The sequence below is a fragment of the Eptatretus burgeri genome, chromosome 7, assembly GCF_056783735.1.
Source record: "Eptatretus burgeri isolate ZD-2024b chromosome 7, Ebu_testis_v1, whole genome shotgun sequence".
NCBI lineage: Eukaryota > Metazoa > Chordata > Myxini > Myxiniformes > Myxinidae > Eptatretus > Eptatretus burgeri.
In genome coordinates, this window is record NC_140967.1 from 44,412,176 (window position 1) to 44,436,315 (window position 24,140).

Below are 24,140 nucleotides of genomic sequence, written 5' to 3' on the forward strand. Positions count from 1 at the left end.
CGGCGCAAGAACGGTGGCGATGCGACGGTTGCGAGGTGTGACGTGAAGCGGCGCCGCGGTGGGTGGTTGATGTTGTGGTTGGTGGTGGTAACAATGGCGGTTGGTCCAAAATAAAGATAGTAAAAGAAAAACGGCTATCCTGAAGAGTCGCAGCACGCATAAATGACATGTATTCCCACTAGACAACGGGTTTGGGCCTAACTACACATATACTTACCGAGATATCTCACCTAAGGGACCTGAATGGTGGTTTGCGAATTTGGTAACCACAACAATATATATATATATATATATATATATATATGTATATATATATATATATATGTATATATATATATATATATATATATATATATATATATATATATATATATATCTTGGTGTTGGCGCAGTGGTTAGGGCAGCGGATTGGGATCCAAAAGGTCCTGAGTTCAAGCCCCGTTGGGCCACTGAATTAATACACCAGGGGGTTGACTCAGCCTGTCATCCTTCCGAGGTCGGCGAAATGAGTACCAGTATACTGGGCCGGTGTATAACCTGGTTAAAATAGGTGTACCATATCCCTGTGTCGTAAGAGGCGACCAGGGTTTCGTCAGGAAGGGCATCCGGCATAAAACATGTGCCAAATCACTATGCGCATCATACGGATGATCCGCTGTGGCGACCCCGAACGGGAGCAGTCGAAAGAAGAAGAAGATATATATATATATATATATATATATATATATAGATATATATATATATATATATATATATATATATATATATATATATATATATATATTGTTGCGAATTCGCGCCCGCCGGCGTGCGAACAGCCGCGTAACTCGAATCGCGGCACGTCGCCCACCGAACGGACAATTCTGTTGTGACCCTCTCGGACCAACGCCGGGTTGCTTGTCACGGGTGGACCTTTCGACCTCACCACAATCGTGCCAATCGGCCACCCGCGTAGGATAGGGTTGTTCGCCAAATTCGACCAACCTAAGTACCCACGCGGATGGTAAACCGGGCGATCATACCTCACCGCAGTTCGACTCCGGACACGAGCCGCTTGGGCGGCCCGTTCCGTACTATCGGGATAACCGAGCGGTGTTATTGTCGACCTGGACGGTTCAGATTAATTACCGGGATGTTGCACCCACTACGAACCCCTTACGTGAAGCAGGATGGAGGGTCAACGGAGAAAAGACAAAGCGAAACGGGCACAGTTCAACAAGCAAGCATTTCATTTCCTGGCACACGGAAAGCACGTATATACAGCCATAAACAAAAAGCAAATGCAAGAAGAAAAGCAGTTAAAACTGACTACGCGCACACACGGCAACACTTATACAGTTTTACTTCACAGACGGCGCCAACACACATTTACACAAGAGCAAAGGAAAGAAGCCACCCTCACAGACAAGGAGGCAGACAGGCCTGTAGGCCAAATGTGCGCGTGACCTGGAGGAGCGGCCAGGTCCGCGAGACCAGGGAGGTCTTACCTGCGTCCTCGTGAAGCGTTGGCGGGCAAGCCGCAAAATGTGGCCACGCCGCTGTGCCCCAACTCTGTGTCCCTTGGCGGGTTTCGTTGGCACGACGTTTGGGGTGGGGTGGGAACGGGGCCCCCTTTTGCAATATCTCAGCGCGGGGGAAAAGGGGGAATTGTTGATGCCCTGGGGGAGGGGAGTGGCTTGCTGGCTTGGGTCCCGCGACGAGACGAGCGATCCCCCACACCGCAACCTCGTCGCCGACCGCCGTCCTTCCTGCCTCGGACCCGAGCTACCTTGCTTGCAGTTCCACCGCGCGCACTCGACTCCACTCCGCAAACACACGCTCCTTGTCCCCCAGGAGCAACCTCTCGATGACTCTCCAGCAACTCCAAAACTCAATTCGCTTCTTTTCGACGCCTTGCGCTTGCCGTTTTATAGGCGGCAGGAGCAGCCAATATGCAAATTTTAGGATCACAACGCGATTGGAGGCGGGGCCACGCCCACCCCCCCCCCCCCCGGTCAGCCATTGGTCAGGCAAAAATGGGTGTGAACCTCTCCTGATCATAAAATTTGCATATACGGACTTCACATACACACGCTTGGAGGCGGGGCCAAGCCGCCCCGCACTCGCCAATTGGACGGAGGAGAAGTGGGCGTGAAGCGTTTCTGATCCGAATTTCCCCTCGGAAAGGCCGCTATTCGTGCTCGCGGCTCGGTGCGTTCGTTACCAATCGCCGAACGGGCCTGAGACAGCCCGACGTTGAGTGTTCACAGGTGGTGCAGTTGTTGGTTGTGATCTTTTTGGAAAGATCTTTGTTCTGGCCAACTTTTTGGGTATGATTGCCACTCCAAATCGGTAGCTTTATTGTAGTTTTTTGGGAAAATAGGCATTTTTGGGGTAAAATCGTGTTTTTTGAAATCTCAACTGTAGAAAAAATATCTGCAACAAAACAACATATTTGAGACTTGGAATAAATAGCTATGTAAAGTACAACCATTTTGGTGTGCTTTGTGTTGGGTTTCAATCGCCGGTTACCATGGCAACAGCCATTTTAAGGTAAAAAAAAAACATGGTTTTTGATCGTGAAACTTTAAAAATTCATATCTCAGAAATGAAAAATGATTTTTGAACCATTTAAACGATAAACACATACTGATGCATCTGGGCAGTTTTTAAATTCCATAGTATGAGGGTAGGTTTAAGATAAATATATCGTTTTAGGGTAAAAAACATCACATTTTGAATTGCATTTCTCGGTAAATGGAGAGAAAACCCAGTTTTTTGAGCATTCTAAATATTTCTCAATTTTATAAAGTATCAAAAGTCCATTTATCACTGTAAATTTATTAGCATACTAGGTTGGATGAGGTACCGAGTTCAAATAGATTGACGTTGCCATGAAAACGACCAATTTTGGGATAAAACACATTTTTTGACGGTGAAAGTTTAAAAATCCATAACTTGGGAGAAATGTAATATTTTCGAGCAAATTGAACGCTAGCTACCACCCTGACACCCTAAGGCTGTTTGTTTGTTCAATAGGTAGAATAACCTGCAGACAGCTGTCGTGTAAGTGTCTTAGATTTACATTCCTTGATTGCTATCATCATCATCACTTTCATCATCTGCATATACGGTTACGTCTGTGTCTGCTTCGTCATCCTCATGTTGGTTGTCACACATCTGGTTTTTACACATCTTAGTGCATTTCAGTCCGTTTCGGATGCACGTACAGTCCTTTGCATCACAGTGGCGTACACAGCTACAGCTCATGAGCTCCAAAACAGCTGATGGAGCTGGTGGACCAGTCATCCAGAGAATCTCAAGGTCACTGCTGTCATCTGTAGACCATCCACAATCTGTTGGTGGGATTACTTCAGGAGTGCATTCAAGGGATCTACGCCATCTGGCTACTTGGTAATTTGCCCACTTGGCATGCTGGAACAGGCAATCTCTGCATGGTAGCAATTGTGCTGAAATCATGTTGCCCCTCTTTGATGTGAAGAGCTGATAACGACACTGGTTGACTTCAACTATAGCTCTGTTAGAAACATAGAGATGGCAGGTGAATGCTTCAAGCTTTGCAAACAGTTCATTGGACATTTGCCATGACCGTCCAAGCTCACTGAAGCACTGCTGATAGTCCACGGTCTTCTTGGTAAGTTTTAGTGCATTCAGTTTTCCCTTTCCGGCAAATGCACTGACCGTATCGCACCCCGTAAAGGCGTGCAAGCCAATTAAGGCCTTGCAGACATCTTCACCAAGGGCATTGGCAATCTTGGTTATGTTAATGTACTTTTGCCAAGTTTTTGTTCCAACCTTCTGATACATGGGTGAACGGATGATTTTTGCTGAAACCAATGCAAAGTACCAGAATGTCTGTGTCTTCAGCAGTTATCACAATAGCGTTGCACCCATTTTCTGCTGCTCTGCTGGCATTCAGAAAGATACGAGTGTCTGTCTCTTCCTGAATAGACTTCATTTCAATGACTTCTCATTGGTCCTTGACAAGCTTGAAGCATCGTTCCTCACATGTAACATACAGACCTTTCATTCCCAGTTTGAGTCTGTTCTCTGGCCTTTTGTATTCATCTACGACGAATCGGATTAAAACTGGTTTTGTTTGACGAACTGCGCAAGAATTTCCGCCATTGCCTAATTTTGTGCCCTCGACTGATATTCTTGAACTCTCGACCCTCCGTTGCTCCACGATTCGATCTTTCTGCATTCTTTATAGATTGTTTGCGGTACATGTCAAAAACTATGTCGATTTGTTGGCTATTTTCACCTTCATGAAGTGCATGAGCCAGGCAACTGTCTGCAACTTCTGCAAAAGTCTGATTGTCCCCTTTCAAGCGCTGAACTAAACTCATTCCATCGATAATGGTTGCAGACGGTCTAGGGATATTCTCGGCTACCATGCCATCATTGGTCAGCGCTTTGGCGAGAGCAGCTTTGTTTGTTTTCCTCAAGGACCCCTCAGATATTGCTGAGGACCATGGAATGGGCCCCAGAGGGTGTTCTAAGACTTCCTGCAAATCAAGGTGATGGCTCTCAGCAGCAAGAATCATGTGGGCGAACAGTTGTCTGTCAGCCTGAAGGATTACCTCTTTACCATCTGCCTTTGTCACACGCTTCTTTTTAATTAGGTTGGAGAAAGTTTTCAGGTTTTGTTTCGAGATTTTGCCGTGGAAGGCTTCAACTGGAGGTGTTGCATCTTGCCGCTTTGGGGGAGGCAATGACTCTTCCATGATCAGTCAGTCACCTGAAAAGAAAAAAAGATGTAAAAACACTGTAATATTTAAATACACTTCACAATGGTTTCTCCACAAAATTACCGTTGCCATGGAAATGTCAGTCTAGTTCAACTTATTGATTGCCATAAGAGAGAATTCATATAAATTGTTAGCCAAAATGGACTTTTGATATATGGTACGATTGAAAAATCTTTAAAACCAAAGACTTCTCAAAATCTCTGCTTTGACAATTCTATCGAGGAATGCTATTGAATAGTTGATGGTTTCACCCTAAAACGAGATCGTTTGTTGACAACCTGCCCTATACATTGAAATAAACAACTTTCTGTGTGCATCGGGGTGGTTTTAGCCTTCAGATCTCTGAAAAATATTATTTCACTTGCAAGCTATGAATATTTCAACTTTTACTGTCAAAAAACATGTTTACCCACAAAATTGATCATTTCCATGGCAACGCCAATCTATTTGAACTAGGGAACTCATACAACCGATACTAGTACATGTAAAGTGATATATAAATACATGTAGACTTTGGATACTCTGTGAAGTTGATAAAATAAAAACAGTCCTCTTATCTCAAAAAACAGGGTTTTCTGTCAGATTAGCAAGAAATGCAATTCAAAATGTGATGTTTTTACCCTAAAACGAGAAATTTATCTTAAACCTACCCTCATACTATGGAATTTAAAAACTGCCCTGATGCATCGGGATATGTTTATCGTTTAAATGGTTCAAAAATCTTTTTTCATTTCTGAGATATTAATTTTTAAAGTTTCACTATCAAAAACCATATTTTTACCCAAAAATGGTTGTTGCCATGGTAACTGGCGATTGAAACCCAACACAAAGCACACCAAAATGGTTGTATATTATATAGCTATTTATTCCAAGTCTCAAATATGTTGTTTTGTCGCAGATATTTTTTCTACAGTTGCAATTTCAAAATACACGATTTTACCCCAAAAATGCCTATTTTCCCAAAAAACTACAATAAAGCTACCAATTTGGAGTGGCAATCATACCCAAAAAGTTGGCCCAGATAAAGATCTTTCCTAAAAGTACAGTCAACCTTTGCCACCCGAGATGGTAATGATCACCCATCTGGCCCATGGCCTAAGTATTTCAATGGAAATTTGTGAAACTAATGCGTTATATATGTGAAAACCATTGAATTTATTTCTTGATGGAAAAAAAGCAAGAAACGCTCCCCTCTCATGTACGAACGAACGAAAGACGTCATTTCCGCCCACCATGGCATTTCGCGCCAAACACTGAAATCTAAGTTCTTCTTATGCCATCATTCTCTTTAATATTAGCCATAAACAAGTGTTTTGTCATGCATTAGTAGTTGAAATTTACTTGCAATTATGGCAGATATTGGTGGCAAAGTGATGAGTGGTTCTTTCAATAACATCAGTGTACTCATTTGCTTCACCACACATGCTGTATTGAAGGATTTCACTTGTTAATAATTGTCTTACAGATTATTAATTTTCGTAATTTATTTATTTTTTATTTTGGTGGTCAGATGAGGCATGTTTTAAGCTTAATGGCACAATTAACAGACACAATTGTGTCTACTGGGCTGCGAATAACCCAAGAGTGACAGTTGAGAAGGAGGTAAATTTACCTTGAGTGACAGTTTGGGCAGCCATATCTACATTAGGGATAATTGGACCCTTTTTCTTTGAGGGATCTGTCACTGCAGAAATTTACCTGGATATGCTGCAAACCTTCTTTTGGCCCAGGGTACAAGACCAGGACTGTTATTTCCAGCATGATGGAGCTCCACCTCATTATGGACGTTATGTTCGTCAGTGGCTTGATGAAAAGTTTCCCAGAAAGTGGATCGGCCGCGACGGTCCGATCGAGTAGCCGGCACGCTCCCCAGACCTAACACCTCCAGATTTCTTTCTTTGGGGGCTCATGAAAGACCTTGTTTATCGTGACAAGCCTCGTATCATTCAGGAATTGAAGGATCAAATCACTGCAAAGTTTGAGGAAATTGATATCAAACTCTGCAGACGTGTGTGCTGCTCTGTGCCTGCTCGGCTGCAATTGTGCATCGATCACGAAGGAGGGCACTTTGAAAATTGCAAGTAAAACAGCTTGGTACAGTTCCGTAATAATTTTTCTTGAATAAATGGTTAGATAAACATGTCATTCATTTATTTCTACCTTCTTGTACACTGTAATAGAAATGGCAAACAAGCAATCAACTGACAGAAGTTGGCGCTACTTCTGACTCACCCTGTATATGGGTGTATATGGGTATATATATATATATATATATATATATATATATATATATATATATATATATATATATATATTCCTTCCAACTACCCCCCCCCCCACCCCATACCCTTTAACATGTTCAAATGAAATTTGGTACATGGCTTTTTTATAAGTTACAGAACAAGTTCGATTTTCAGAGCATTTCATAAATTTTTCAGTGTTGTGCCCTTTTTAAACTTGGAAAATATCACATATACATTGGTCAGTGTTCAGCTGCCCTACCTCCACCCCACTGCTTTACACCCATTGGCTGAACAGCTGGCCAAACTGCACCCCAATAAAATCATGTGCTGCCATTGCTTGAAGTGGCACAGATTGGCAGGCCTTAGGCCTGGGTGTTCGTCCACGGCCCATTACAATTGGAATGATATCAGGTATATAACCACAATGTATTATATATACATACAAGCCGTACGCATGATTTTGCTTCATGTATGTATAATCGAGTTATTTTTTAATATGAAATAGGCAAAGTCTAGAAACGAATGCAACACGGTGGGTTAGAGAGTTTCTTCTTCATTTTGGTTCCGATATCGGCTTGAGCGTGCGATAAACGCAAACAAATTTTTATCTCCCGAACAGTCATTGGGACCGGTAGGGGACATCTATTGCAAAGCAATTCTCGCTCTTGTTAATTATTACTCGCACCGCGGATGAAGGAGTGAGCGCGGAGTATTGCAGTCATCTCATCTGTGGATTTGTCTGTTTGTCGGCAAAATAACTGCAAAACTGGGGCAGCTACAATTGCTAAATATGGTACATAGGTTCATGTGGTGAATGTCTGTGTGGATGATTCACTTAAGCTCGCAAAGGAAAGTATAAAATGAACGTTAATGCAGGACTATATTTATGCACACCGTGGCCATGCGACAGCATTGGTTAGCACCTTCCAGAGCAGTATTGTTGTGGATTTGGAAGTTTATTGCACTCAACATACAGGTCTTATAGCGCAGTTATTTTGGTAAGTATGTGTTTTATAGATAGCTTCCTTTCCCTTGTCTAATGGGTAAATAAATGTCCATGCACTGTGGAGTTATTTTGATAGGGTTTTTCTTTTACATTTTTTCACCAACAAGAACTACAACAACAGCTGCGGACCACTCCAGCTCGGAATAAAAGAACAACCACAACCCTCTGCTCCCAGCATTCTTTGCACACTCACTAGGGGAAAGGTTATGCCCCCAACAACCGATTCGCTTGGCAAAGCGCCAAGTGGGGAAAAGGTCGAGCCACACCTGACAACGAATCACGCCTGTGTGAGCCACGCCTGAGAATGAATGATGCCTTAGCGTGCCGGAGAGGATATAAAGGAGCAGAGGATCCTCGCAGGAGGGAGTCTGTCTGTCTGGCTGGTCTTGGTCGTCTTTGTACTCCTCGTCACGTAGAGAGCCTGAGGAGCCGCAGGAGCTGGTCTGGAGCCTGGGGAAAAGATGGTCTTGGTCGTCGGCGTCTTTGTCCTCCTCATCACGATCGAGAGCTCGAGCGACGCCAGTCCCCGCAAGAACCGTAAGGGTCGCTCGCCTCCCGCTGGTGCCCGGACCGAGTCGGTTTGAAGACCGCACAAGGCGGACAGCTCCAAGACAGACCCTGGTCTTCAGCCCGACTGTCCTCCTGGCTGGAGGTCCGAATTAAGACCATTTGGTCCGATTCTTTGTGTGTGCCTGTCCGTGGGCCCGTCTGCTAAGTAGTGAATTGTACAAGTGCTTTTTGCCTGTATATACGTGCATTCATTAATATTCGGTTTAGCTCTGCCCTTATGTGCTCCCCTTATCCCCCATTGTAAATAAATACCCTGATTGTTAAATGTTTTCAGCTCGTTCATGTCTATTCCTTCATTGACTGAGCGTACTGCGTGTTGGGGAATTAGCAGGCCGCTAACATTGCCGTTGTAACGGGACGATTGGACTGATGGTTCTCGGCGATCAAACTGCTCGGATCGCACACGGAACGGGTTCGCTAAGCGGCTCATTCCGTACGGGTGCCGTCGAGGGTGAATTTCCCCGGTAGTTTGGACCACGTGGGTATTTAGGTAAATTGAAATTGGCAATCGACCCTACCCCACGTGGTCTGTCTATTGGTGAGTTCGGTCCGAAAGGGACCCGTACTTTTCCGAAAAGGTACGATCTAAATTCCGGGCAATCGGTCGAGCCGACTCTACTGCTCCATCTGGTGGTCATGCTCGTCGGCCGACGCCTGGCCCCGCAACAGTATTACATGAGGATAAAACAACGGTACGAGTCAGCACCTCCATTGAGTGCATTCCATTTACCCCACATGCGTAGCGCAAAGTGGGTTTAAATAATAGGTTCACTCTGTCTATCTGTGCACAGACGTCAGTCAGTGAAGAAGGAACTACTCGATTACATTTGAATGTTATCTTTTGAACACTGTAGAACATGAATCGGAACGCGAATGTGCAGTTTAGCAGTACTTTGTCGTTGAATTTGGCAAATTGTCCGGGATCTCGTCCGGATCGCACATGTGCACAGAGGAGTAAGGTAATTTTTTTTTGTCTATCTGCCTGTCTGGCAGTCAAACAACATTGAAAATCATTCCATACAGGAAACAGTGTTTTTAGGGATATCATAAAGGACACAAAACAACAGGCATGAATGACTAATTTAACATGTTAAATAAGGTGGTGTAAAAAACACGGTGCATCAGTGGGAGTAAACTTGTAGTTTAATGCGCAGTACTTGGGCAAAATATTATGCCATCTCGACCAATCATATTTGCCCCTCTTGATCTCAGGGCGGTGGATATATCGAGATTCAGACAAAATTGTGGCTCATGACAGGAAACGTGCTTTTGCTTGGGAATGTAAATTGTGCTCAAAAACAAAGCAAGAGCTGAAAGAGACCCTTCCCTTGTCCTTTTTCTCAACACTCTGTGGGGTCAGGTGTTCTATGAACTCTCCATTTAAGTGTTGAGTTGCTCGTGCTCATGTCATAAACTGTGGACTTGAATGACCGATCACCTAAAATGTTCTCATGTAGTGTCGACTTTGAGCTAAAATGAGCACTTGCAGCCTTGTGTTGAAAGACCCAATGAAGATAAGTAAGTAAGTAAAGGAGAACCAAATATGCCAGGTTATCTTTTCTTTTAACAAAACACAGCTTCAAAAATGAATAGTTTGTTTCCTTTTTGCTAACTATAAACATTGTCTAACCACCACATTCCTAAGTGTTGAGATAATCTGTTGATGACAATCATCAAAAATGGAATGCTTTTTTAAAATCTGTTTTGCAGATGAATCTCATGATAATAGTCGGTACAAAGTTCTGAATTTCACTTCTACAATGGATGGTGTGCTGCACGGCTTCGCCGGATACTTTGAGACGGAGTTGTATGCTGACGTGAAACTGAGTAAGCCGTGTCAATGTATTTTCTATTTTGCACAACTGCCGTAGACTTCGATAAACAGGTATATTTTAATATTACAATTCTGGACTCGATTATTATCATTTCCTATACAGCCTGTGGCTGCTGGTTGCATCATTGCTGGGAAGGGTGGTTGTGCTGCTGATCCAGTGCCCCCTGTTTCCAGTAAGCTGTTACTCATTTTCCTGACCTCAGAAGGATGACAGTCTGAGTCATCCCACCTGGTGTTATTTAACGGGCCAACGAGCACAAACTGGAAACCAGGATCTTAAGACAACCACCTTAACTGTTAAGCCAACACCAGGCTTGATTCTGAAGTTGAAGCGTCTGATCGTGTACCTTGGAGTCAAGTTTACAAAGTGCGTCGCATTATATCGAAGCTTCTATTCTAATAAATGTCAGTGTGTGTCCATCAGTCTGTCTCCTCCATAACTCCGAAGTCATGAAACCAAGCGGCCCCAAACTTTGCATGCCTACTTGGGGAACTCCAAGGTGGTGCATGAATGAAAATTGTGTGTTTTGGGTTAATTTAAACACCCCTTTTGAAGATAATTTGGGGTGCTCATCACAAAAAAAACCAAAATAAGCCTGACAAAGATGGTGGCGCACCATCTTGGTCAGTGCTCTCAGCTCGCAAGTCTTAAGCCGCCATTTTTTTTAGTTGTTCGTTTCAAACCCATTAGAAGTAAGACCTGTCGCTTTACTGACAGGAATACCAATCTTTGCGTAATTGCTAAAAATAAAAATTAAATAAAACTTACGTTTCACCCTTTAAAAATTGTGCGAATAAATTGCTGAAATATTATCTGCTTTTAATATCCTTTTCTCACCTGTGTTGCAAGGAGAGCGACCTGCTTTGTGATGTTTTAAAAGGCGGTGTATAATCAGTGTTTTCTGAATCTAATCAATATGACTCACCTTATAATAAGTGAAGAAGAAGATGAAGGAGGAAGAGGTTTTCTGTCTGGTTTTATACAGAACATGGTGATTAAAAAGAAAACTGCTGTTTGGGTGCATTTTATCACCCTGATAATGCCTTGGTCTGCTGCCAAGCTCCCCTCACGCTTCCTTCCCTTGTCCTAACGCTGCTCCCTTCCCCTCACTCTGCCTTCCCCTCCCCTCGTGCTGTCTTTCCTTCCTTCCCCACCCCTCATGCTGCCTTTCCTTCCCCACCCCTCATGCTGCCTTTCCTTCCCCACCCCTCATGCTGCCTTTCCTTCCCCACCCCTCATGCTGCCTTTCCTTCCCCACCCCTCATGCTGCCTTTCCTTCCCCACCCCTCACGCTTCCTTCCCTTGCCCTTACGCTGCCTTTCTTTCCCCACCCCTCACGCTTCCTTCCCTTGCCCTTACGCTGCTCCCTTCCCCTCGCGCTGCCTTCCCCTCCCCTCGCACTGCCTTTCCTTCCCATCCCCCCACGCTGCCTTTCCTTCCCCACCCCTCATGCTGCCTTTCCTTCCCCACCCCTCACGCTTCCTTCCCTTGCCCTTACGCTTCTCCCTTCCCCTTGCTCTGCCTTCCTCTCCCTTCACGCTGCCTTTCCTTCCGCACCGCTCATGCTGCTGTTCCTTCCCCACCCTTCATGCTGCCGTTCCTTCCCCACCCCTCACGCTGCCGTTCCTTCCCCACCCCTCACGCTGCCGTTCCTTCCCCACCCCTCATGCTGCCGTTCCTTCCCCACCCCACACGCTGCCGTTCCTTCCCCACCCCACACGCTGCCGTTCCTTCCCCACCCCTCACGCTGCCGTTCCTTCCCCACCCCTCACGCTGCCGTTCCTTCCCCACCCCTCACGCTGCCGTTCCTTCCCCACCCCTCACGCTGCCGTTCCTTCCCCACCCCTCACGCTGCCGTTCCTTCCCCACCCCTCACGCTGCCGTTCCTTCCCCACCCCTCGTGCTGCCGTTCCTTCCCCTCCCCTCGTGCTGCCGTTCCTTCCCCTCCCCTCGTGCTGCCTTTCCTTCACCTCCCCTCGTGCTGCCTTTCCTTCACCTCCCCTCGTGCTGCCTTTCCTTCACCTCCCCTCGTGCTGCCTTTCCTTCCCCTCCCCTCGTGCTGCCGTTCCTTCCCCTCCCCTCGTGCTGCCTTTCCTTCACCTCCCCTCGTGCTGCCGTTCCTTCCCCACCCCTCACGCTGCCGTTCCTTCCCCACCCCTCGCGCTGCCGTTCCTTCCCCACCCCTCGCGCTGCCGTTCCTTCCCCCCCCCTCGCCCTGCCGTTCCTTCCCCTCCCCTCGCCCTCCCCCTCCTTCCCCCCCCCCCCCGCTGCCGTTCCTTCCCCACCCCTCGCGCTGCCGTTCCTTCCCCACCCCTCGCGCTGCCGTTCCTTCCCCACCCCTCGCGCTGCCGTTCCTTCCCTACCCCTCACGCTGCCGTTCCTTCCGCAGCCCTCGCCCTGCTTTCCTACCCCTCCCCCACGCTGCCTTTCCTTCCCCTCCCCCAGGCTGCCTTTCCTTCCCCTCCCCCACGTTGCCTTTCCTTCCCCTCCCCACACACTACCTTTCCTTCCCCTCCCCCACGTTGCCTTTCCTTCCCCTCCCCACACACTACCTTTCCTTCCCCTCCCCTCGCACTTTCTTCCTCCTAAATGGACATCTCTGGGCGGTCCTCCCATCCTCTCTCTCCCTCCTTCCCTCCTGAAGTGTATAGTGATAGGTGGTGAGGTTTTGCTCTCCTCCCCTTCCTCGCTCTCCTCCCCCCTTCCTCGCTCAGCTTTCCTTGTTTACCCACCCCTTACTCACTACCACAAATCTCATTGCGCCCTTCCCCCCCCACCCGGTCTTAATATTCTCGGTTGCGAAGCGACAGGTGGTATTTGCCAGTACTGAATATAGTATGGAATAATCATTCCAGAATATGGTGGCTAATTCGTCTAAGTCCTGTAAAGAAAAAGTACGTACTTAAATAAGTCAAATCTCATGCAGTCTTTGCTTTTTAAACAAGTTTTTTCCCGTTAAATATTTTGGCGTCATATCTGTGCAAAGTTATGAAATATTCCTTGTTTTTAATCTGAAAACTCCAATTTGAAAAGCCTTGGGCATGAGCACAATATTTTGAAAGTTCTCACAATTTATGAGGTTTGATGTAGATTATCTTTAAAAAATTTTTTATCTTGAACCACTTCATCGATGAACGTGAAACTTCACAATTATGTTCTAGTAGTGATGGGTAATATGTTTTATATTTCCACATAATTGGACGAATGGTCTAGCAGCCAGAATAATTTTGAAAATTTTGGCCTGGGTTATTTATTTATTTATTTATTTTGTTATTATTTTAATCTGACTCACTTACTTGACTGTGCCTGGATGGATTTGAGGGTAGGAGTGGCAGCTGAAACCCGAATCTGATCCAGGTTCCTCCTGATTACTTCATCTTTTCTTTTTGCTTGTTTGGGTTCCTTCTGATGACTCCAATGCCAGTACTACTTGTACCTATTTGGTCTTCCATTTGATTTGAATTTATTTTAATACCATCCTGAATTCAAGTGAATAATAATAAACGTCATGGGTCAGGGTCAAGTGTCCGATCAAAGCGAGATGTCTTGGTACACAGTCATCACTGCCAGCAGTTATAAATTGGCATTTCTAGTTATGTCATTACTTCCGCCACCAAAAGTGAAGGAAGCTCTATTTTCACCCCTTTCTGTCTTTTTTTTTTTTTTTTTTTTGTCTGTGTGCAGGATATCTCAAAAAGTTGTGGACGGATTCGGACGAAATGTTGTGTACAGGTTGGGTGTGTGACGAAAACAAACTGATTAGATTTTGGTGAAGATCTAGATCCAGATCCGGCTATTACAGTTATCTAATTTTAAAAGTGATTCTTCACCATTGAGAGATATGGCAAAAAACGCCATCGTACTGTATAGCATGATATTTCAAAAATGTATTGGGCCTGATATGTTCTCGTGGATCAGGAATTACGTGGTGGAGGTATGCGCTTTACTGAGCGCCCTTCGAGTTAATTAGGTAACACACAATACGCTACACAACCACCACAAATAAACAAGTCCTGGTGAGGTCTGCAATCTCTGGTTTCTCTTTTTCTTGTTTGCACCTGTTTTTGGAAGTTTGTTGCGAAATGGATTGAGGATCCCTTTTCTGGTTTGTTGTTTTCTTGCTCGTATATAACAGTGTGACACAATTTTTGTTCCTGGATAGTAAGTGTTATTTCCGAATTGCTTATGCCTCAAAAGTATAGAAAATGGCTATTATTCCCCTCAACCTTTGCTTTTGTGACCAGGAGAGTGTTTTGAAATTCACCTATTTTCAATGCAAAAACAGGCATTTTCATTCATCTTTTTGTTCGCATAAAGTCAGAAAAAAACAACATGAATCAAAATTAATTTATTTTGTATAAATACATGTTAATTTTGATTCAGATGTTGTGTTTTTCTGACTTTATGCAAACGAAAAGACAAATTCACCCATTTTCACATTGAAAATAGGTGAATTTCAAAACATTCTCCTAGTCACAAAAGCAAAGTTTGAGGGGAATAATAGCCATTTCCTATACTTTTGAGGCATTAGCAATTAGGAAATAACACTTACTACTCAGGAACAAAAAATATATAAAAATTTGTTACACAGTGTAATTGTCATCCGATTGTCTGTTGAGCTTTTCGCATACTCCGCCAGTCCGACACACGGTGTTTTGTGCACTTGCTTAAGCTTCATCAAACCTCCTCCTCTTCATGGTAAGTAATATGGAATAGGCAAATCCAAAAGCGAACGTAGACTTCTTCTTGCATTCGCTTCTTAAATATATTAAATTAAAGTCTTTTTGCTATGAAAAAATAAATATTACCTGAACATTACCTTCACAACAACAACTACACCGCCTCGACCAGTATCTCATCTGCAAAAATAAATATTACCTCAACATTACCTTCACAACAACAACTACACCGCCTAGAACAGGATCTCATCCAAAAAAAATTATTACCTCAACATTACCTTCACAACAACTTAACCGCCGAGAACAGGATCTCATCTGAAAAAATAAATATTACCTCAACATTACCTTCACAACAACTTAACCGCCGAGAACAGGATCTCATCTGAAAAAATAAATATTACCTCAACATTACCTTCACAACAACTACACCGCCTCGACCAGTATCTCATCTGCAAAAATAAATATTACCTCAACATTACCTTCACAACAACAACTACACCGCCTAGAACAGGATCTCATCCAAAAAAAATTATTACCTCAACATTACCTTCACAACAACTTAACCGCCGAGAACAGGATCTCATCTGAAAAAAAAAATTTCCTCAACATTACCTTCACAACAACAACTACACCACCAAGAACAGGATCTCATCTAAAAAAAATTAATATTACCTCAACATTACCTTCACAACAACTACACCACCTAGAACAGGATCTCATCTAAAAAAAAAAAAAATTCCTCAACATTACCTTAACAACGACAACTTCACCACCTAGAACAAGATCTCATCTAAAAAAAAAATTAATATTACCTCAACATTACCTTCAGAACAACAACTACACCGCTTAGACCAGGATCTCATCTAAAAAAATTAATACTACCTAAACATTATACCTCAACATTACCTTCACAACAACAACTACACCGCCTAGAACAGGATCTCATCTAAAAAAAAAAAATCCTCAACATTACCTTCACAACAACAACTTCACTGCCTAGAACAGGATCTCATCTAAAAAAATGAATATTACCTCAACATTACCTTCACAGCAACAACTACACCGCCTAGAACAGGATCTCATCTAAACAAATTACCCCCGTGTGGGGGTGACGGTCATCTCTATAATACCACAAGTTCTCAATGTTCAGTTATGACCGAAGACTACTGCACAATTCTACTGTGCAGCTCGACTGTGCAGTTCTACTGCGCAGTTTGGTTAAAGATGACTCGGCATTTTGGCGCGCGCGCACGAAATTGTATTTTGAAACTTTTGCACCTTCGGCGGAAAATGTCGAAATATAAAAGGATAAAAATGTGTTTTATATTTATATTTCATTTCTCCTTCCTTCCTTTGCGAATCGCATCGGCGTTTTTGGCCATCTTCCAGATCACGTGACGATCAAACGAGAAGGAAATTCAAAAATCTGCCCGGTTAGATACAAGATAATATTTTGTACTATCATATTCAATAAACAGTTGCCGAATATCTTGTAGAATGGCAGACTAGATAGGTTTTGAAAATGGCGATTTTTATAACTTACGTGACCTCGTGACCTTGACCCTGACCTTGAACCCGGACAAAAGTTATATCGTTGTGCAACACTCATCGACCTCTACCCACATACTAAGTTTCATCAAGATCCGAAAGAAAAATTGTTGACGTACGGACAGACATTTGGTCCGGCTTTATTAGGTCATCTCGGTAGAGATGACCTAAAAAAGAAATACTAGAAACGAACGTAGAATTCTTCTTGCATTCGCTTCTGACTTTACCTATAACTTGTTCACAACTGTATACGCAATTTCCAGTTTATACTTCGGCCTGGATTCGGGATCAGCGATCAAATATTGTAAATCACGATTAAAAATTATTTTTTGATGATGCGGGAGATATCTTTATTAAAATCAGTGGAGGAAATATACACCATGTCTGATATTTGGGTCTTTCATGTCTCCGACGAAGCCTTTATCTCCCGGCATGCATCATTCCCCATGACAAAAACCAGAAGCAAAAAAAAGCTGGAAGCAAAAAAAAAACCGGAAGCAAAAGGGTCATAACCAACGACACGGATTCCAAATTGCCAGGGTATTGTGTTGTTGTTGTTTCCTATTCTCTCATTTGTACGCGTTAAGTATGAAGCTCACTACGTTCGCTATAACCTCAGTTTGCATTGGTTTTTGTATAATATCTTGTGAATAGTTAGAAGTTTCCTTGTTTTGGTGTCGAGATTGTTGATCTTCAATTTTGTGGCCAGTTTATAATTGCACTGCTATATTGGAATACCAGCATTGCAAGTTGGTTGAAAGCCTTGGTTTTGTTTCTTGGAGAGAGGGATGACTTCAGAATCGGTCTTTTTCTGCGTAGGTGCTTTTGCTGATTGTTTTACTCATTTTTTGTGTTGTACCTGGGGGCCTTCTTCTATTCTGAGGTGTTTGTAGGATGCTTAGTTTTCCAGTAACTGTATTGGTTTCACCCCTGTCTGTTTCTGTCTGTGAGCAGGACATCTCAAAGTTAGACATATTCAGACGAAACTTGTTAAACAGGTCTGGTATGTGACGAGGACAAATTGATTTGATTTTGGTGAAGATACTGATCCGGATCCGAGAATTTCTAGTGATTCTTCGCCATTGGGAAATGGGGCCAAATATAATATACATTGTCCGCTGTTATGGAAAATGCTGTCAAAAGAGCCCGTCTCTCTGCGAAGCCGAAAATGGAGAACATCTAAGCTGCATCATTTTTCATAAATAAAGCAAATTTATCTCTGTTTTGTAAATATTCTTTTGGTATGAAAATAATCCTAAATTCTTAAAAAAACAGAAATGTTATTTAATTTCTAAATCCCAAGGTGACTTTTGGGACACCCAGTATTATATAATATATTATACATATTTATTATGTTTATATATTACTAGGGGCGGGCCCGTAGGTGAGTGCCAGTATGTGCATCCTCTCTCTCTCTCAAACCTCGAAAAGGCACATCCGCGGGTCCCCAGCAATATTCCTGGCAAGTTTCAATCGTGCAAAAGAAATAATAAAAAATAAATAAATAAACATTAATTGTGATGTCATAGCACCGTGTCCTGTCATTGGTCGACAGATAAATGGCCGTAACTTGGGAACCACTGGTCCGATTAATATCAAACCTTGAAAAGCACATCCGCGGGGCCCCGGCAATATTCCTGGCAAGTTTCAATGAGATCGGACCGGCGGTCGTCGAGAAACGGCAGTCGCAGACAGACAGACAAACAGACAGACACACACACAGAGATTGTTGGAATTATAGATAGATATATACACACACACCCCGACGGGTGTTCCACAAAGACCCCGACGACTTTTGTTGATATATTTAGAACAACAAATGATACAGAAACTCATAAAGTTTTGTGCACACCATCAATCCACTTCAATGTGAGCTCCGTTTGTCGCATGCAGGACATCAAGGCGGAACATGAGTTCTTGCCATGTTCGGCTCAGCATGTTTGCATTCACCAGTGCGCATGCAGCTGTGATCTGGGAACGAAGATCCTGCAGGTTTGCTGCCTTGGTGTTGAAGACATCATCTTTAACAAACCCCCACAGAAAAATAAAATCAAGGGAGGTTGTCTGGTGATCGTGGAGGCCAAGCGGTTGGTCCGTCTAGGCCAATCCAGAGACCTGGAAATTTTTCATTCAGGACGGCTCGAATGACTAAGGCCTAATGAGGGAGAGCGCCATCCTGTTGAAAAATGATATCAGGTTGCAGGTCTTCAATCTGTTGGAAGGCAAATCCTTCCAACACGTTCATGTAAATTATTGGTCACTGTATCCTCCGCAAAGAAAAACGGACCCACCAAATGCTCATGGAGAAGGCCACACCACACATTGACCTTTGGATTGTCGTATATGTGTTCAATGACCACGTGGGGGGGGGGGGGTTTCAGACTCTCAGATCCTCACATTGTGCCATTTGACCTTCCCTGATGCATGAGAGCAAGCTTCGTCTGTGAACATGACTTTTTTTCAGGTAATCTGCGTCATCCTCTCGGTGACTGAGCATTTCCAAGGCAAGCACTTCGCGTTTGGGTCGTCATTTGGCTTGAGTTCCTGCAGAATCTACACTTTATAGGCATAAAGCTTCGGTCTATTGTACAAAATCCTGTGTACAGTGGTGCTTGGTTGTCCCAGTTCTCTGGATGTGCGTCAGATCGATTTTCTATGACGTTGTTGAAATGATTCATGCACTTTCAACGTCTGTTGCACTTGTGCTTGGTTGACTGGTACTTTTCTGTTTCTGACAACTTCCAGTCTCCTAAACCGCTTGTACCACTCTTTGATACTCGTCCGCGATGGCAGATTCCTTCTATACATTGTACGGAAATTGCACTGAACCTGCGTGTCAGATCTCGTGTCTGAACCATTTGACGCACTGAGCTTTCTTCCTGTGGAGTCGCCATTTTCTTTTACATTAAACTACCGTACCTGAAAATAAAGAAAACTTGACGAGTTTCTGTATCATAAAACAAAGGGTATCGTTGTACAATTTGTGGTACTAAATTTATTAACAACCAAAGTTTGTCCATGTCTTTCTGGAACACCCTGTATACACACACACACAGACCCACACACGTTTTCTATGATATAACCCCGACCAGGATAATGTAATCAAGGTGTAAATCCATGATACCTGACCTCATGCTTTTAACTTTGAAGAAAGTCAACACACCTCTTGCAGAAACTGGGACAAGATACACATTTTCACGTTTCTCACAAATTAATCTGTGTGACTTGTCTTAGCGTAGTGTAATTGTGCATCAGTCACAGATTGGCTTCCCTGGGTACGATAAATGCAATTGTCAGTGAAGAACAACATTCTGTAAAACGTCACAGGCCAAATAATTGATTTTCATGAAGCCAAGTATTTAAGATACAAGTTTTCTGTTTTCATCACTCTTTTAAAATAATTTAGTTTCTTTGAAAAAAAATTGTCACGTTGCTCTACATTGCTGGGGATTTGTTTTTTTAAAGGGCTTAAACCATTCACAAGTTTGTGTGAGGTCCTTACCGTACAATCAACATGTCCACTCGCCCAAGTAGTTCAGGAACCAATCTGTAACTGACCCCATAATTGTGCCAGTTGAGCATGGTATTCATTTCTTGTGGAACGATTTGCCTCACGTTGTCTCACATTTGCATTTTGAAAGTCATTGCACATAATTTTCACCTATCGTTGCATCTCTCCAATGAGAAGCATGTTCGAGGTTCACCAAGAAAGCATTCGTACAAACGGATCTTCTTGTGACTGCCGTATGCAAGCAATCTCGCTTGTTTTGTGGATGCTCTCTTTGCAGTGATATATCAATCTACCAGGAATTGGTGATCTTGCATATGTAGAGCTTTCACCTCTAGTTCTCCAGCAAATGGTTCTTCCATTGTTTTGTGATCACCAGCTTTATATTGGCCATGACGGTGTAATTTACAAAGGTCTAAGCAAAAACAACCATTTGTTGCCTTATGTGTTTTTTACCCTGATAATCGTACTGAGCTTTTGTGGTTTTGAGCTTGTTTTTGCTGAATTTGGATTGGCTCTGTAAACAGACAATCTGTGCACATGTGCCAAAGTTCCATTGGTTTTTCTTTATTTATTTTAACATCCCTATATATATATATAGTATAATGTATGCTTCAGACATTCATCTTTGTTTATAGAAATGCTTTTACCATTTGTTTGCCTTCTAATTGGTTCTGACAGAAGCTTTGGGCCATTTTGTGGAGCCAATGACTTGCAGTTTAGTGTGGGGTTGTAAGATTTTTGTTTGAATAATCGGGTGCTATGAATTGGTCCAACTTAAGAGAGGGCTGTTTAGTTTTCTACATTGTAAAAAAAAACAGTACAAGGTGGGAGGTGGGGTGCTGTGCTCTTTGCATGATTGTATGTGGTTTGATTTGTAAAGGTTAGCAACTGTTTGAATTGTTTGAAGCACATGCAGCAGAGTTTTGAAGGTCCATGGTGATTATAATGCTGAGACCCAACCTATCACTGTTTCAGGCATTCATCCTACGAGACATTCACCTGGTATGTTCTCCTGGTTCCCTATCCTCTTCCCTATAAAGGTGAGTAAGGCTTGAAAACTCAGGACAAAGCACATTGTTTATATAAACTCTTTGGAATTAAATCTAACTTAGAGAGTGTTTGTTTTTAACGGTTGGCCTATTTGGTGTTCCCATCTGAGCAACACAGGTCAAGGTGCTTAGGAGCAGGTTCGAATCCTATATCCTGTATTGATTTTGTCCATTTTCTACTAATGTCCTTGTAACCCATTTTCAAATCTTTGTCCTTCAGATGATATTTGTACATACTCCTTCATGAGCCAGAAAGGGACATTAATGCCACTGTTCGGTTCATTCCACATATTCCGAAAAGTTTTGGCGGTTATAACGAGCTTGAATCTCTTTGACCATGAAGTCTCATTTCAACCAATAAATATTTTTCATCTTGTACCCCAAAAATAATGATATATATGGTTGTTCAATTCTTAGAGACAGTTATGAAGAAGTGCAGTCCATTTACATGGTTGCATCTTGAAAAGGTATTATCAAGGTTCTCTGTTGCAATCAAAGGCAGTAATAACTGATAAAACATCCTGAAGTTCTTGTTTCCAACCATGATTATGCTAATCGGAGAGTGAAAGGGATGTCTAAGTTTTGATTTTGAAGACCCATGCTGTGTCAAGCCACACAGCTGTGCAGTCACAACACAAGATGGGGCGTGCATGATGTCATCTGCACAAAAGATGTGAGAGTTCATAGAACACCTTTCCCCACGCATTCTTGAGGAGGACATGGGAAGGGTCTTTTAAACTATTGCTTTGTGTTTCCGAGCACAATCTATATTTCCTATGAGCCACCATTTTGTCTGAATCTCGATGTTCCCCAACGCTGAGAGCGTGAGCGGCACATTTGATTGGTTAAGATGGAATGAAATGGCATAGTATTTTGTCCCAAGTACTGCTAAACTGGAGGGTTTTGGAAGTAACAAGAAGGCAATTTGTGTTATATAATGTTCAAGCATGTAATTTGATTTAAATAAAATGAGGATTTTAAAGGCTGCAGAAAAGAAAAAACAACAACTTTTTTTGGAGTTTACCGCTGTTGATGAACCGTCTTTCAGACCACCTTATTTAACACATTACATTCGTTCTTCATGTCTGTTTGTCCTTTATGACATCCCTAAAAACAGTAAGTTTCCTATTTTGAATGATTTTTCAATTTTGTTTGACTGCTAAACTGCAGGTTCGTGTTCTACAGTGTTCAAAATATATCATTCAATTGAAATCAAGTAGTTCCTCGATCGTAGACTGACTAATGTGGCCATTGATTCGTACATCTGCCATCGTCTTTTTTTTGTTTGTTTTGTTTTGTATTTTAAATGCAATTCTATCCAAACTTCCTGTTTCTTGCATTTATGGTTTAATGTTGCATCAAACCTTGGCTGATCTCAACAATCCAAGTTGCCCCATAACCACAAGATGTGGACTTGCACCACATGTAGACCAAACAGGGCAGGCAGATTACCTCCTCCCTCTGAAGGTCATGAGAGTGCCAGTTGGGCTTTAAAAAGGAAAGAAAAGAAAATCAGATGTCTATCGTACTTCTCCTGATATTAGCTTCAATTCATATTCTTCCTTCAGCTGTTTTCTCACCCAGAATATAATTATAGAATGCATGTCTAGCAACCTCACAACGAAACAAACTACCACCTGCTGTGAAGTTGCACACAATGCAGTCCCCTTCACTTTTTTTTTTTTTTTTACTTTAACGCTGATTTATTTCTTCCTGATTTGTGAGTTTAGACCTGTTTCGCTCTCTTCATTTCTCGGCCCAATGCCCACCTAGCATCCGATTCCAGTGCACCGAGATGATCATGTGTGTGTCTGTTTTTGGCGCTGCTTCACGAGCCAGAAGGTTTGGTACGAATGGGCCGTCACAGCACCATCTACCACGACTATGCATAATCCAGCAGGCCGCTCCTACACCATCGGCCTCTGAGTCATCGTGACGTTCTTAAGGCCTGCTTTTGGCGTCTCCGCCACAATCTTGCAGGATAAGAAGGATCTGGCACACACGTCTTTTTGCCCACAGCTACACAGCTACACCTTATGGTCAATGAGTTGGCAGCATGCCATCGCCCCCACAAAGCTGTTTTCATGCCTTGAATTCAATTTTCCTTATGCTTCCCTCTCCGTCTTCAACCAAACACTTTATCAACAGGATGCTAACCATGGGATTTTCATCACGACTCTTATCAAATCCGTTAATTCCGGTTGGAAACAGTTGAAACTGTAGAAATAAAAGCTTTAGCAAACAAATTCGATATCATGGTCAACTGTGGCCCATTATTGTTATTTTAAGCAGAATATTCAACAAAGCTGTTTTTCTAACTCAGAAAACTTTATCAACCTCACTGGGCTTTCAAATTTGAAAATACTTGGGCCTTTCAATAAAACAGAAGTGACCATGTGGTCCCATGCACCTGTTGGAGCCAGTATTGAAATGGTGTGTTTACATTTTCCTTGTTCTCTGTGCAGAAGCCTGTGATCCTTATTGGAGAGATAAAACAAACCACCGTTTTGTGATGTCATCAGAGGGATATATGCTTTTGTACTGGTTTAATAAACTGCATTTTGGTTATCTACTTTAGCTGTCAATCTTCCTTTTGTACATGTTGGTTAACTTTCCCTTGGAAACATTAATTTCAAAATCCAACCTTTTTTTTGTATGCAAAGTGGCTTTGTGGAAGAGCTTAGAACATACTAGAAAGTGGAGGAAGTAGAATCAGAAGGGAGAGAAGGAAGACGTGAGGTGAACAAGCAAGCACAGGGGGCTGAAAACAAGAAGAGAGCACCAGGGATGAAAGAACAATGGAACAAATTAAGGGGAAGGTGGGTGGAGAGGAGAGTGGAATAAAAACAACCTGCCATAGAAGGGTTGGGCTTGGAGAGGATTCACAAGGGATGACCTGAGGAGGAAGTTGATGGCTGTCTCGAAGCCCAAGAGGAGACCATGAGGTT

At 42.9% G+C, this 24,140-nt stretch overlaps 1 protein-coding gene across 1 annotated transcript in view; it reads left to right on the forward strand.

Moving 5' to 3' along the window:
- Positions 1–23,764, forward strand: part of PRMT5 (protein arginine methyltransferase 5) — a 96,926-nt gene extending 73,162 nt beyond the window's left edge. The window contains exons 15-17 of the mRNA XM_085888259.1: positions 10,281–10,397; positions 21,119–21,183; positions 22,966–23,764. Coding sequence (XP_085744385.1) covers positions 10,281–10,397; positions 21,119–21,183; positions 22,966–23,118 — 335 coding nt within the window. The 3' untranslated portion in view covers positions 23,119–23,764. The remainder of the gene's footprint in view (positions 1–10,280; positions 10,398–21,118; positions 21,184–22,965) is intronic.
- Positions 23,765–24,140: the final 376 nt, after the last annotated feature.